This window comes from Hippopotamus amphibius, chromosome 1, assembly GCF_030028045.1.
Source record: "Hippopotamus amphibius kiboko isolate mHipAmp2 chromosome 1, mHipAmp2.hap2, whole genome shotgun sequence".
In the NCBI taxonomy this organism is placed as follows: Eukaryota; Metazoa; Chordata; class Mammalia; order Artiodactyla; family Hippopotamidae; genus Hippopotamus; species Hippopotamus amphibius.
This window is the reverse complement of record NC_080186.1, coordinates 231,935,889-231,949,608: the sequence shown is the minus strand read 5'-3', so window position 1 is coordinate 231,949,608 and position 13,720 is coordinate 231,935,889. Positions and strand designations below refer to the sequence as shown.

General features: G+C 42.9%; 1 protein-coding gene across 2 annotated transcripts in view; it reads right to left on the bottom strand.

Annotated features, from left to right (window-relative positions):
• Positions 1–13,720, bottom strand: part of MIER3 (MIER family member 3) — an 86,077-nt gene that overhangs the window by 19,756 nt on the left and 52,601 nt on the right. Inside the window, exons 1-3 of one of the 2 annotated variants that reach the window (XM_057743284.1) lie at positions 9,749–9,835; positions 8,875–8,899; positions 5,538–5,683 (exon numbers count right to left, since the gene is read on the bottom strand). In XM_057743284.1, the coding sequence (XP_057599267.1) occupies positions 5,538–5,683; positions 8,875–8,899; positions 9,749–9,826 (249 nt within the window). In that variant the 5' untranslated portion in view covers positions 9,827–9,835. Of the gene's footprint in view, positions 1–5,537; positions 5,684–8,874; positions 8,900–9,748; positions 9,836–13,720 lie in introns of those variants that run through there. The other variant, XM_057743294.1, reaches the window with a different exon arrangement.

Genomic DNA, 13,720 nt, shown 5'->3' with positions numbered 1-13,720 from the left:
AGTGACATGACTTTATTCCTTCTTAAATCCTGGGCAGCTGTATGAAGAAAACTTTGGAGAGATAAGGTGGAGAGATAGGAGAAAAGCAAGGAGACCACTTAGGAGTTGCATGTGGGGTTAGGGTAGTGATACAGACATGGAGAGAAGTAAATCGATGAGATACAGTCTGCGGTGGAATCAAATGGGCTACTGGAGTAAAAGGGAGAAAGAAGGACAACTGCCCAGATTTCTATCTGAGCAATTGCCTAGGTGGTGATAACTTTCACTGAGATAGAAAAGACTAAAGGAAGGAAAGGTTTATGAAGGAAAAAAATTAAGAGTTCTGCAGAGGACACAAGTTAAGTTTGAGAGGACTATGAAACATCCAAGTAGAAAAGTCAAGTTGGCTGAGAGCCTGGAGCTCAGAGGATCAGGCTGGGCTAAAGATACAAATCTGGCATTCATTAGCATCTAGATGATATTTAAAGCCACAGGAGTAGATGAGCTCACTCAGGGAGAGAGTAAGGAGAAGGGGATCTATGTTTTATTAGAAGAATTTTCAGATATATTACCCTATAGGCAATGGGACACGTCTGGAAAATTTTAGACACGATTTGCATTTTGAAAATAACATCCTTGGGGGAGTAGAAGAATAAAAGCCTGAACAAAAGAAGGGAATCATCCAAGTGAAATTAAGAAAAAAGAATCTGTTTCTTGACTTACTTGATAGAGGGAATGCAAGTAACACAGGAGTCTAAGTGGATTGCCCGTTTCTGGCCTGAGAAGGTTAAATAGCTATAGTACCATTATGAGACCAAAACAAAAGACAAAGAAACTTAAGGGTGGAGGGTGGGATGGTAGATGATGACTTAAGGTGAAAGCTGAAGCAATGGGTTTGAATGAGTCATCCAGAACAGGCATACAGAGTGAGAAGACAAAAGCTAGAACCCTGGGGGATACCATCAATTAAAATGGGGGTAAAGAAAGAAAAGTTCATAAATACAATAGAGGGAAACACCAGAGAGTAGAAGTAGAACTAGGAGAAAATGCAGGATTGTGTAACTTAAGGAAGAAGCAAGGGTGGAGAAACCACGGATGGTCACTTGGGTCAAATATCAAAGAGAGATCAAGCAAGATAAAGATAGCCATGAATGCTTTGTATCTGTCAATCAGGAATAATTGGTGACCTTACAACCTGTTGGGAAGAAGCAAAGCTGAGGACAGAATGGGAGGGGAGAAAGTACATACACTACAAAAAGAGAATGTTGAAAGGCAACACATGGTCAAAAGAGAATTTCCAAACGTGGGAAATGTATGAGTAGGAGGCCACACTGAAATAAAAAAAATAAGCAGAAGAAGAAACTGAGGGCTAAAGAGATGGACTCTAAGGACTAGACGGGGATGTGGCAGACACCCTGGAGACAGAAGGAAGGAAGAATGAGCAGTAGAGTTAAATCTGCATGTGTGGGGCAAACAGGAGGTTCTGGGTAGTCACTGATGAAAATCCTACTTTCTCTACAAAGACACAAGCATGATCATCTGTTGAGAGAGAAGGTGACCATCTTAGTGGAAATCTCATTAACACAGTCAAGGGATGACACTGTAATGACCCCTAGAAGGGACTGGTGCTAAAACACAGAAATTATCTGTACTAAAACTTTAAAGCAAAACTGGAAAAGATTAATTCAGTCTCTGAAGCACTTTACAAATGAGCTTTCTATCAGAGCCTATTAATAAAGCACTTAGTCCTTTGAAGCACAGAAGAAATGTTTTCAAAATTGAATTAGCAAATCTCAAAAGTCTCTCAGAATCTGTGGTGGCTAGATCAGCTTAGAAGTTTGATCTAGCACCTTATCCCGCGAACGAGGATTTTTCTTTTCCACAGTATTTCTCAGGCATTTTGTTGAACCTATTTAAATTTCAAGGGACACATCTGAGTCCAGTCACACTATAAATGAACTGTTTTATTAGTCAAAGGATTTATAACAGGAAGAGCACAAGATTTAGAGGCAGAGGACTCACTAATTGCTAACTACTACTGTGGGCAAATCACCTAACCACTCTCACCTCTATTTCCTCATCTGTAAATAGAAAAACACATTATTTCTTTAATCTTATGATGCATAGCCTCACATATCAAAAAATCAGGATGCATCCCATTACCACTGTACAGCTTTCTCATAGTCATGTTCCTCTCTGCTCCCATCTATGCTATTTCTAAATCTATGGTACATCTTACAATCAACAGGGCCTCTGAGCGAAGGAAATAATGCTAATACTTGTCTGACACACCTGATGGTGCTGCTGAATGGGTCAAATGACACTGTCTAAGCGAGGTACAAATTAATTTTAACATAACATCAGTCTGATATCTTACAATACAGGCTGCAAAAGAGTATACATATAACTTTTTTAAATGCTTTAAAAATAAATAAGGAGTCTCATTTCACAACGAACATCAGAGGAGAAATCTATATACTAATAAAAGCAGAAATATTAATTACTTTTTTAAAAGTTATAGGTCTAAATCTAGGATTATTAAATTAAAACCTCTCAGGAAAGAGAAATGTGAATAAATTAAAATACAGACTGATATAACATAAACCTGATTTTAGTATGTTTAATAACTAAAATCTTGTCACATACTCTATTCTCTATACTTACCAAAGTGCTACTGTAAGAAAACTGATTTTGTACCTTTTATTTTCCATAACATATAATGTACTAAAAATTTGTAAGCACCCAAATAAAGGCCATAGACTACATGCTATCAAATTTATTTCTTATGAGCATAAAACCTTGTAATTTTTTAAAGCATTAACATCAAGCCATTAAGACCGTTACCATGTACCAACACCGAAATCACTGGTCCAATAATATAAGATTAATAGAATACATTATTTTAAGTTGTATAGAAATAATTTTAAATTTCTTCTAAAAATAAAATGATCCTTATTCTTTATATTTGTGTCTCTATGTACTGTTTCTTTTATTTCTTTTCATGTTTCACTAAACATCAATAAAGAATAGAGACCACATCTACACAGTTATGCTTTACTATAGATAAGAATCACAGTTCAGAGGAAGTGAGCAGTCAGTCACTTTTAGAAACAGCTCCTCTTGTTCCTTGTAATGAGAGAAGGATTAGCCTTCTGAGCAGGGACACAGCTCTTAGGTCTTCACTAGAATTTGTTTAAAAATCACCTGTAATTTTCCAATTTCCAAGAATGCAACAAAATGCCAAGAAGCAAAACTGCCTAAGTACAGAGAAGTTGAAATATTTAAAGGCCTATAATTTTTATGAATCTATGAATTCAGTGACAGGTATCATTCCAAGCAAAGATTTAATTACTGGAGTTTACAAAACAAAATGAAAATCATAAGAATAGAAACGAGGTATTTCTATGACTAGCTAAGTGAGTAACTCTTTGCTGTTGATTATTTCTCTGTATCTTTCCTAATTTTCTTTTAAAACTTACTAAACATGGATTAAAGCTGCTATTACTATAATCTCTGGAAGAAAAAAACCTACAAATCTGAAAAACAAAATTTTACCTGCTGATAAAAATCTCTACCAGATTACCCATACTCAAGTAGCAACTATGTTAACACACTAAATGAAATTTTAAATTCTTTCTAGTTTACCAACAAAACATCTACAGGCTAAAGCACAGTCTAGCACATTTACATTATTTTCTTATGTCATGCTGTAACTAGACTCCTGTCTCCCTATCTTTAACAGCGAACACATAATTAAGGAAGGTGCATTATGAGACCACCTGGGAATTCTGTCCATGCCCACAGCAGTGTCCTGACTTAAAACACTACAGGAGAGAAGTGTCTACTCTAAGAAGCCTCCCATGAGCTTCCACATGAGGCTAAACACCTTTTACTAGACATAAACCCTTTCCCCCATAGCTCTCACTGCTTACTGCTTTCATAGTTCTTAGCAGAGGACATCAAAAAAATCTTTGTTCCCCTTTGTCACCCCACACTAGACTGTAAGCTCCTAGAGATCAGAGACACTGTCAAATTGCTCATTTCTGCAATCCCAGGCCCCACCACAGTCCTTGGCTTAGCAATAAAGCTAGCTGGGTTATAATTCTGTTATTGTAGACTACCCACTCATAAGAGGTAGAAAGGAATTGCCTGAATAAAGTCAGGGCAGAGCTTGAGACTCGGGCACTGAGACTCTTGGGCATCTCTTCTCATCCACAGGCAACATCTTATCACCATCCCTGAAAGAAGTGATAGGCAAGACTTTTCTTCTTGAGTATTTCCTAACAATTTTATCTCTATATTCCCAAATGTGTTTGGCTTTTATAGGAGATGTATGTATTTTTCAAATGACTAAATCTAACTGCAACCGTGTTGGATTAATTTGCCAAAGGAATAAATGTATTTAGAAAGTTTCAGGTCTATTGGAACAAGCCTGGGATCTAGGCCCTGAAGACTCTCCTTCTGTTTCCCTGTATATTAAGATGAAGGAAGAAAAGCAGTAACAGCCCAGCCTGCCTCACAAAGATAGCAGAAGAGATTACCTAAGAATGTGCTTTGTCTTCTTCGAGAAAAAGAAGTATGAAAACTCAGTATTATTCCTGAAAACTTTTGTTATTTTGGGCTAATGAGAAAGTTGCAAATAAGGTTAATCTATAGAAAAGTACAGTCATTTCAAGAAACTCCTATGGAAGCCTCTCTCTGTAGTTCCTGGTATAAATATGTGTTTAAAATCCAGTTCATGTGAATTTATATTTGGGGTTTTAAAAGTTACAAACTACATTTACCCTGCCAACTTTTTAAAAAATGACTGGGTGGGTAGGAAATAGGATATCACTAACTCACATTTAAAAAGAGTAAAACTTGTTTTCTTTTAATTTTCTTATACTAATCTACCAGATTTTAAGTTTCTTGAAGGAAAGACTTCTCCCTGTACCTACTGCAGTGCTTAGTTCAACTCCAGTTTGCCCCTCAATAAAATAGTGTGATATAATACAAAGAGACTGAGCTAGGATTCAGAACTAAGTTCCCTACAGTTCTCTATATCCAATATTCTCATCTGTAAATGTACCTAGTTCGTTATGCTGGTATAAACTTAAAAACAGGTTAACAGATATAATTTTTAAAAATTAAATGAAAATGTACTTATTAGGCTATCTTTCAAAATAATAAGAAAATCAGTAACATTCTGTACAAGTTAGGTAAAAAGTGAACACACTGATACTATTTTTTTAATTGAAGTATAGTTAATTTACAATGTTGTGTTAGTTTCAGGTATACAGTCTAGTGATTCAGTTACTTATGTGCGTGTGTGTGTGTGTGTGTGTATATACATATATACATATATATATATATATATATACACTCTTTTTCAGATTCTTCTCCATTATACATTATTACAAAATGTAGTTTCCTGTGCTATACAGTAGGTCCCTCTGATACTATTTTTATTTCAGGTAGGTTGTAAAATAATTTAAATAGAATGTCAAAATCTTTACTATAAGTTTGCATTAAATCTTTACTGCAAGTTTGTATTAAAACACTACAGTAAAATCCTTTACCTTTTCTAAGTCTTCAATTTCAGAACTGAAGTTTTTACCCTCGTCCATCATCTCCTCTTCTTCAAGAGTTCTCTCATCATCATAGTCATGGACCAGCATCTCAGCAGTGGGGTCAAAATCATGATCCTCAGAAGACAAAGACCCAACTAGAAGGAAACAAACTGAATCACTTTACAGGTTCACAAGGCTATTTACAACAGAAAATAATTTGTGTTCTACTGCCAGTTTCTTTTAATGTTTATATGTGAGCTTTGTTAAATGCATTTACTGTGTACTTTACAGATTATAAAGTAAGACCATACAGTTCTGAAAAGACATCTAAATTAGCAAAAGAAAAAGGCCAGTTTATAACCACTTTTATAAGGTGTCCAGGCCATGAGAACATGGCCTTTTAATAGCAACAAAGTGATTTAAATGGAGTCGTCCTAAGACAAATGTTCTAACAGAAAAGTTGCTTATCAGTTAGTTTAATACATTTGTCTAACAGCAGTCGAAATGTCAGAGGATTATGAAAGGAAGACTTCATAAGAATCTAGTATACACTAAGGCTAAAAAGTTCAGAAGAGAGGAATATTAATTTTACCCAAATTTTAACTCTCAAATAAACGTTCAAATCACAACAGAAACGTGGTTTTTAGAACAAATACAAGTTTCTGTGAAGCAGCTATGCAGCAATTCAGTCTTCAAAAGCACCACCTCACTTTTCATGTCAGTATTTCAAGCTCTCCAGCATTAAACAATAAGAGCATGCTTTTCTTTGGACTACTGATAAAGTTCTTAACATTATGTGAAGGGAATCCAGATAATCATATCTAACGGTTTTGGAAGATGTATCCCATCACAAGTTGTTTTGGTCAATTCAAACTTTTTTATAAGATGGTAATGCTTGGGAACTCCCTGGCGGTCCAGTGATTAGGACTCCGAGCTTCCACTGCAGGGGGACTGGGTTCAATCCCTGGTTGGGAGCTAAGATCCTGTCAGCCACGTGGTGCGGCCAAGAAAAAAAAAGATGGTAATGCTTTTTAATGGCAAATCTGAAGACAACAAGATACCCTGAAAACTAAGTGGAGAAATGAATACTATTCACAATCCCAAGAAAATGAAGTCAAATTTATGAAAAACAGGATTTTCTCCATTTATTTTACGCTAATATGTAGTTCAATAAGATCAGTGATTCTCAGAGCAGAGAAGGAAAGAAGTATTAGTATCTTGGAGTGGAGAAAGGGAGAAGTGGAAGGAAGCACATTCGACACAAAAAACTTGATGTGTTTTTAGTCAAGCTATTTAATATTCTAAAATTTCAAACATTTAAGGACACTGAGATCATTACCAAAACACTAAACTCGATCAAAGATTTTTCACTATGGAAAAAAAACACCGACAGCTCAATGTTTTTGATTCTGAGTTCAGAGAACTCTAATCATTAGTCCTAAAAATAAAAAAATTCCTATGGGACTTCATTCTTTAGGAACTTTACATTACGATGTTATTTTTTGAATGCTGAAAGACATTAACCTGCTCACTTCACAAACCTGTTGAAGTGTAGGTAGTTTAAGTTCATTTTAGAGAAAGATGAATATTGGTTGAATAGCTGAAAAGCAGAACATCAACCATTACAAATTTCCTTTTTTTGAGAAACTCCTGGAAACCTTTGGGGTATGCCAGAGTGTAAGATATGAAATAGATAACTTTTCTACCTCTTTGAGAGCAGAGCTCTACCCTCTTTCTAATCCCCACATCACTCAGCACACTTTAAGGCTTCCCCTTAAAGAGGAAAGTATTCATTCAATAAGGTCCAGAAATGGAAGGGCCTAAGGGTCTACTCTTGGCTTTGTCCCTGGGCTTTCTGGAACCGCAAGCAAGTCATTTAAACTTTCTGGGCCTGGGTCCAGTTTTTCATTTATAAAATACATAGGGTTGGCTTAGATGACCTCTGGTCTCTTCTGGTTCTAAAATTATCTTAAAAATTGGTTAATTGATTAAAAATGAGTTATAAGTTTGTTTAAACACCAAACCCACACTGTCTTTTTGCTTTTTATTTAGATTGCAACTTCTTAAAAGCAGACAGTGATGCAAAATGGAAAAATTCCATAATCATCCAGATGTTTGGCATCACGTACATAAATATTATTTTCCTGAAATCAGTTACAACAAAGAAACGTTTGTCTCAAAATCAGAGAAACTTAAAACAATTTTTAAATGCAAAGACATAGCTATTTTCAAAATAGTCACCAATTTCTTCTACTTGGTGTTAACTATTTTATAATACCTTAAATGATAATCAAGTGAGACCCTAAAGGTTGACTAAAGACACAAAATAATGTGCAAGGAAATGGACTGTTCACTTTAAGGCAACATGTGGTGAGAGAAGACTTGGGAGCCCATCCAGACTCTGCTATTAACTAGGTAACTCTCAGTAGAGTTATTTAAAAGTCTCCTCAAGTGTAAAATAAGGGATCTGAACTAGTTCTTAGGCACTTCTCCTGGAGACTATGAGAAGGAAAACAGGCAGCCAAAAGGGGGCTGGAAAGGGGATGAGAAACTGAAACAAAGCTGTCCTTACATTTCAGCACATGAGGAAAGCTTTCTGCCATGGGTGGGTTTCAGGGGTTCCACAAACCCAAATTATATGCAAGTATCCATTATGTGCAGAGTTCTAGAGACAGTTCCTTGTTTTCATCAGATCCTCCCAGGGGTTTCTGACACCTAAAAGGTTAAGAAACACTGTCCTAGATGATCTAATGTTGTCTCACCTCAGAAATTCTGTATTACCTCTTTTCTGTGCCAAACTCAGAAAGCATGTTTTTCTTTTGATTAGGGCAGCTCTACCTAACTCTCAATTTTCAATTTAACACAACCTACAGGCATTTTTCAATTATGAAAAATGTATAATACAAAATAAGGGGAGACAGGCAATCAAGATTAATGATCAGTATAAGCAACCCCAAAGTTCTGACAAAGAGACGATTTCTCAAAGACATTACAATCTAAACTAAACTGCTAAAATAAAGTTAGTGGAAAGTTTGGGAAAGATCTCAGAGTAACTGTTTCAGGCTTGGAGAAAAAACACGGTATCGGAGAATTAGAGATACGTTACTTAAAAAGAACATGTCAGTTAGCAGCTTCGTAACAAAGTATTTTTTTCAACGTGCAAGAAAAAAGGACACTATAACTGTTTCTTCCTCCAACAACTTAATTACCAAAATGAACACCGAAACCTCTTAAAAACAAATGAGAAACTCGCAAGACAAATTTTTGTTGGAAAAATTGAGCAACAGATCGTTAGGCCCCCATCACCCTTTGGGACCCACGGAGAAGGTAAGAAAACAGGACAAACCTGGGCTCGAACTTCCAAAAGAAGCCTAGGAGAGAGAAGAAAACGTGAGGTTAGATCGCGCAGCCAGGGGAAGAGGCAGCGCCGGCAACAGGGCGCAGGGGAGGCGGAGCCCAGCGCTCCTCCGCAGCTGCCAAAAGTGCGAGACGCAGCCTCGCTCGCATCGCTCCCGGCCCCTCTCGGGCCCCTCTTGGCTGCCTCGCCTTCCTCCCCGCGTCTGCGGTGTACAAACTCAAAGACCCGGAACGAAGCCCGGTGTCTAACTGGCAACTCCAAGCCGCCCCTCGGAGCTCAGCAAGTTACAGGGCAGAGGAGCAGGACCCAGAGCAGCCGGCTCGCAGCATCGGTCCCCCACGCCCCGGCATCTCAGGAGTCCCCCAGATCCCACCCGGCTCTCCACGGCCCCAAGCAACACCTGGCAACGTTAACACCCTTGCCTGGAAGGGACTCGCCCTCAGCATCCAGTCCCCACCCCCCCACCCCCGGCGCCCGGTAGCCCCTTTCCTCGGTTGTCCTCCGCCCCCAAGCGTAAGCCAGCTCTCCACCGGACACTCGCCCCCAAACCAAAGCGCAAGCCCCCTATCCTCTCTCCCGCGTCCGGAGACGCGGATCCGCAGTCCCAGAGATGCCGGCCCCTTCCAGGGTGTGCAGTCGCTCCGCGGACCCGCCGGCGAGTCCCTCGCCCCAGCGGGCTCCCGCCGAGGGGCTTCTGCGGCGCGACCCCCTCCCCCCCGCTCACCGGTCCCGGGGGACACGGCCAGCGCAGCTCCTCTCGCCCTGCCTCCCCCCCCCCCCCCACACCTAAGCCCGGAGGACAGTGGGGCAACCGAAAGCCCCTGGAGAGAGCGCGTCGAGGGTCTCGGTCCTGCCGCTTTACCCCCAGGAGCTCCTGCACCGCCCGGGCTGCAGGGCGGGGACTCCCGCTCGCCTCCCGCGGAGCCCGGCGGCCGCGCATCCCGCTCGCCTCCGCGCCCGGAGCGAAGTGGAGCGGGAGCCCGGACCCGCGGGGCCGGGGGCACTGAACACGCCTCCCGCCGGGCAGAGGCGCGGCCCGCTCCCCGCTCCGCGATCCGGCCGCCGCGGGGAGGGGGCCCGGCCGGTTTCCACCCAGCCCGGCCCCCGGAGGCGGCGCGGGGGCTCCGGCGGCCCGCGTCAGCCGCCCGGGGGGACGACGCGGCGGCGCCCCCGGGCCGGGGCTCGCTGCCGCCGGCCGCCGCCTCCCGTCCCGCCCGGTCGCCCGGCCGGAGCCGGGGCCGCCGCGGCCTAGTCCCGCAGGGAGACCGCTCCCGCGCCCGCGCCCGCCCCCCCGCCGGCCGCGCCGCCGCCCCCCGCCGCCCCGCCGCCCCGCGCCGCCGCGCCGCCCCCCTCAGGGCCGCGGGGAGGGCCCCGGAGCCCCCGCGCCGGCCGGGGAGCCGCGGGAGGCCGCCGCCGCCCGCCGCCGCCCGGCCGCCCCTGCCCGCTCTCCCCGCTCACCTCCGCCATATTGGTACCTTCAGGGCGAGCGAGCAGCGCCGAGCCCAGTCCCCGGATGGGGCGCCTGAGCCAATAGCAGCCGCCGCCGCCGCCGCGGTCCGCCCGGCACCCGCCCGGCGGCGGAGGCGGCGGAGGCGGCTCGGCCCCTCATAGGGCAGGGCGGCCGCGGCGCCCCCGGCCCGCTCGCCGGCCCACCCCGCTCGCCGGCCCACCCCGCCCGGCGCCCCTCGCCCCGCACCCGCGCGCCTCGGCCCCGGCCCTTCCCCTCTCGGCCGGAGCAAAGTTCCTGCCGAACGGGAGGCAGGCGGGCGGGGGACCGATGCAGACACCGGCCCGGGACAGACCCACGTCCAGCCAGTCGAGGCCCAAGAGCCGGCCGGGGCGGCTGCGGACCGACCGACGGACACTCCGGTCCGGGAGGGCGTGGGGGGAGGTGGGCAAGAGACTTCGGGGGACAACGCGACAGACTTCCCTAACTAGGAAGAGAGGAGGTGGGCGATGGCCGAGAGGCAGACCCGAGAAAGGGGAGAAGTGGCTGATGGACGGCAGTGTCAGTCCCGAATGAGGGGACAGCGGCCAGGCATCCTGCTGCGTCCCCTGAGAGACCTGTAGGAATGGGGGATGCAGGTCAGCGTGCCCTGGCCCATGGAGTGGACGGTGGAAGCAGTCGTTTACCAGACAGGCCCTGGAAGATAGTGGCGGTATGGAAGAACAGGCAAAAAGATCAACAGGGCAAAGAAGTGATGGTGAATAGACTTGCACGATTCAAAGACGATGCTTATAAAATACAAACTCTGCACATTCGGAAAAAAGATTAGAACAGTACTAGAGGTTGTTAATCAGCAAATTGATTTGGGATTTGATTTGGGAATAGGGTTGATGCCAATTAGGGATGACCCGGAGGTACATACTTGATACACCTGTGGAAGGGCAGGAATAGTAAAGGGCCCTGAACCAAGTCTTTAAAAACTCGACCTCCCACCTCCCTGCCGAAAGGTCAAACATTTGCTTAGGGTCAAATGAGAAACTAGACCTGTGAGCAAGGGGGTGGGCTGAAGATGGAGGACAAGGTTTAGGGGGTGTACCTTCTCCTAGGCATGCCTTATGGCCGTTTGGTCTTCATTGGGAGACCGAGGTCTTAATTCCCAGCAGGTCCATTTTCACACTGAACAACCTTGAGCAAAGTATGCAAGAGTATTCACCAATAATTCGTTGGTAGCCCACAGAGGTGAATCCTGCAAGAAGTTCGAGTCTGCATTCTTAGTTGCCTTGGCACACAGTCGTCTTGAGGCAGGAGGCCAGAAATAATATGTATGGGAAAAAAAGTTTTAAAAAAAATTTTTGGAAAAGGGAAGTCGACTGTAAAGTCCTGGGTAAGTGAGATGCAAACACAATCAGAAAAGTATGGCAGGGCCCTATAGAGACTTGGAGAAGAGCATAATCTCAGACACCAGAGCTCTTCTATCAACTATTGCTGAAACACATAATATTAAATAATAGAATTGAGGTTATTTGCCATAATCTCACAAATTGAGAGACTTTTTAGAAGCTTAAACTTTTCATTCTTTTAGTCCAAACATGAAAGGTCTGGATTTTAATCTGGGTTGCCTTCAATTCTCCCCTCCAATGCTGGAGACTGGATTATGGATAGGAGGGGAGAGGGTTACTTTCAAACTTTTTAAGCAAGGCATCTCAAAATTAAAGTTATTCCACTGGTAAAAGTTATTTATTTATGGAAATTTTAGGAGAAAAGTCACCTCAACCATTTCAAAACATGATAAAGACATGGAAAATTACACTTTCCCTGCTGTGAAAGATATCTTTCGACCTTTTGTCCAGTCAAATAACTCAAAAACAGCTGAACTTTGAAACCAGAGGGCTTGGCACACATTGTATGTACTGTCCTCAATGAGGCGTTTAGAGTTTTCGAAGTGAAAAAATGGCCTGAAATTAAGTGCAAGTGATTAACTGTAGAAATGTGGTCGTGAGCACATCCCATGCACAGAGCCATTAAACAATGCCCTGAGCTTGACCACAGGCCGAGCCACCACAGAATGGGGCTGGGATCAAGTCATGAAGAAAGTGTTTCCAGCAGCCTGCCTTGTCATACTTAACTCTATGGAGAAACGTTTTCTTCATAGCAAGATGTGGCTAATCCAAGCTAGAAATGTAGCCTTAGGTTCCAATTTGCCATATCTGAGAAACATAGAGACGCATGCACTTGTGTGAACTTAGTGGAGTGTCTGCAGATTCTTTTTATTAAACTATATAGATTTTGCATAGGCACTTGTAATTTTGACTGCTTATATCCTCTCCATCCTAGTATGTAATGTATGTAGGCTATGTCCAGGGTATTAAATAAGGATTCATAGAAAGATAAGTGAAGCTAAATTAATTTGCAGTTTAAGGAAACAGAGCCACTTTCCACTCCTAATCCCAGAGAAAAAGTTTACCACCCAGTCTTACATAACACATTTCGTTTATGATAAAGTGTGTAAAGTCTACTATTTGTACGTGGATCTTTCATTCTTTTTGACGACAAGGCTTCCAGGAATAGGTACAGATAAAAAGTCTCCTTGTTCTAGGGAGTTAAAATAAAAAATTACTTATTTACTGTTATTATTATACTGTCACTACACAACAGGTGGCATTATGTAGAAAGCCAGTCCTATGCTGGGTGCTGGGCACTATGGGATCACAGTAAAAGTCCTTGTCAAAGTGTACAGTGTAACTGAGTAATTTTTATATGTGGTGGCTGGGAACCAGAGCAAGGGAAACTTAAAACTGAAACCACAGTAACCCCTAAGGAGAACCAAAATGTAATACATCCTCCAGCCATCTTTAGAAATGAAATAAATCAAGAAAAGATTATAAACGTGTGGTTTGAGATGTCTTACAATAAATACATAAAATAAAATAAGAAAATGTAAGTATAAAAAATGAGGAGCGGTGAAACTAATTAGCCTAGGAGATTAATGCCAGAGAAGAAGTTAGAATGAGAATATGCAGGTAATGAGGTATGATGCACAACATGAGTTAAACCATAAATTTGGCTTGGAGCTTTCTGGAGCTAAGGCAAAAAGTCAAACATAAATACAATCAGCTGCTTGACTCTCATTGTCCTTGAGAAGATACATACAGATTCTCCCAGGGAAGCAAAGCTGTTCAGAGCCTTTACAGAATGTCTTGCCTGAGCTACATAGTAACGCAGTAATGTAGAGGGAACTATCCTTTACCAGATCCTGGAAGGCCACTAGCGGGGTTTACAACACTGTTTCTTTTAGTGGCCATCCATGAAAGCTGAGGGCACCCTATGAGTGTATGACCTACTGAATGTATGACCTAAAGTTTTAACACGCCCACGGTAATGGGATAC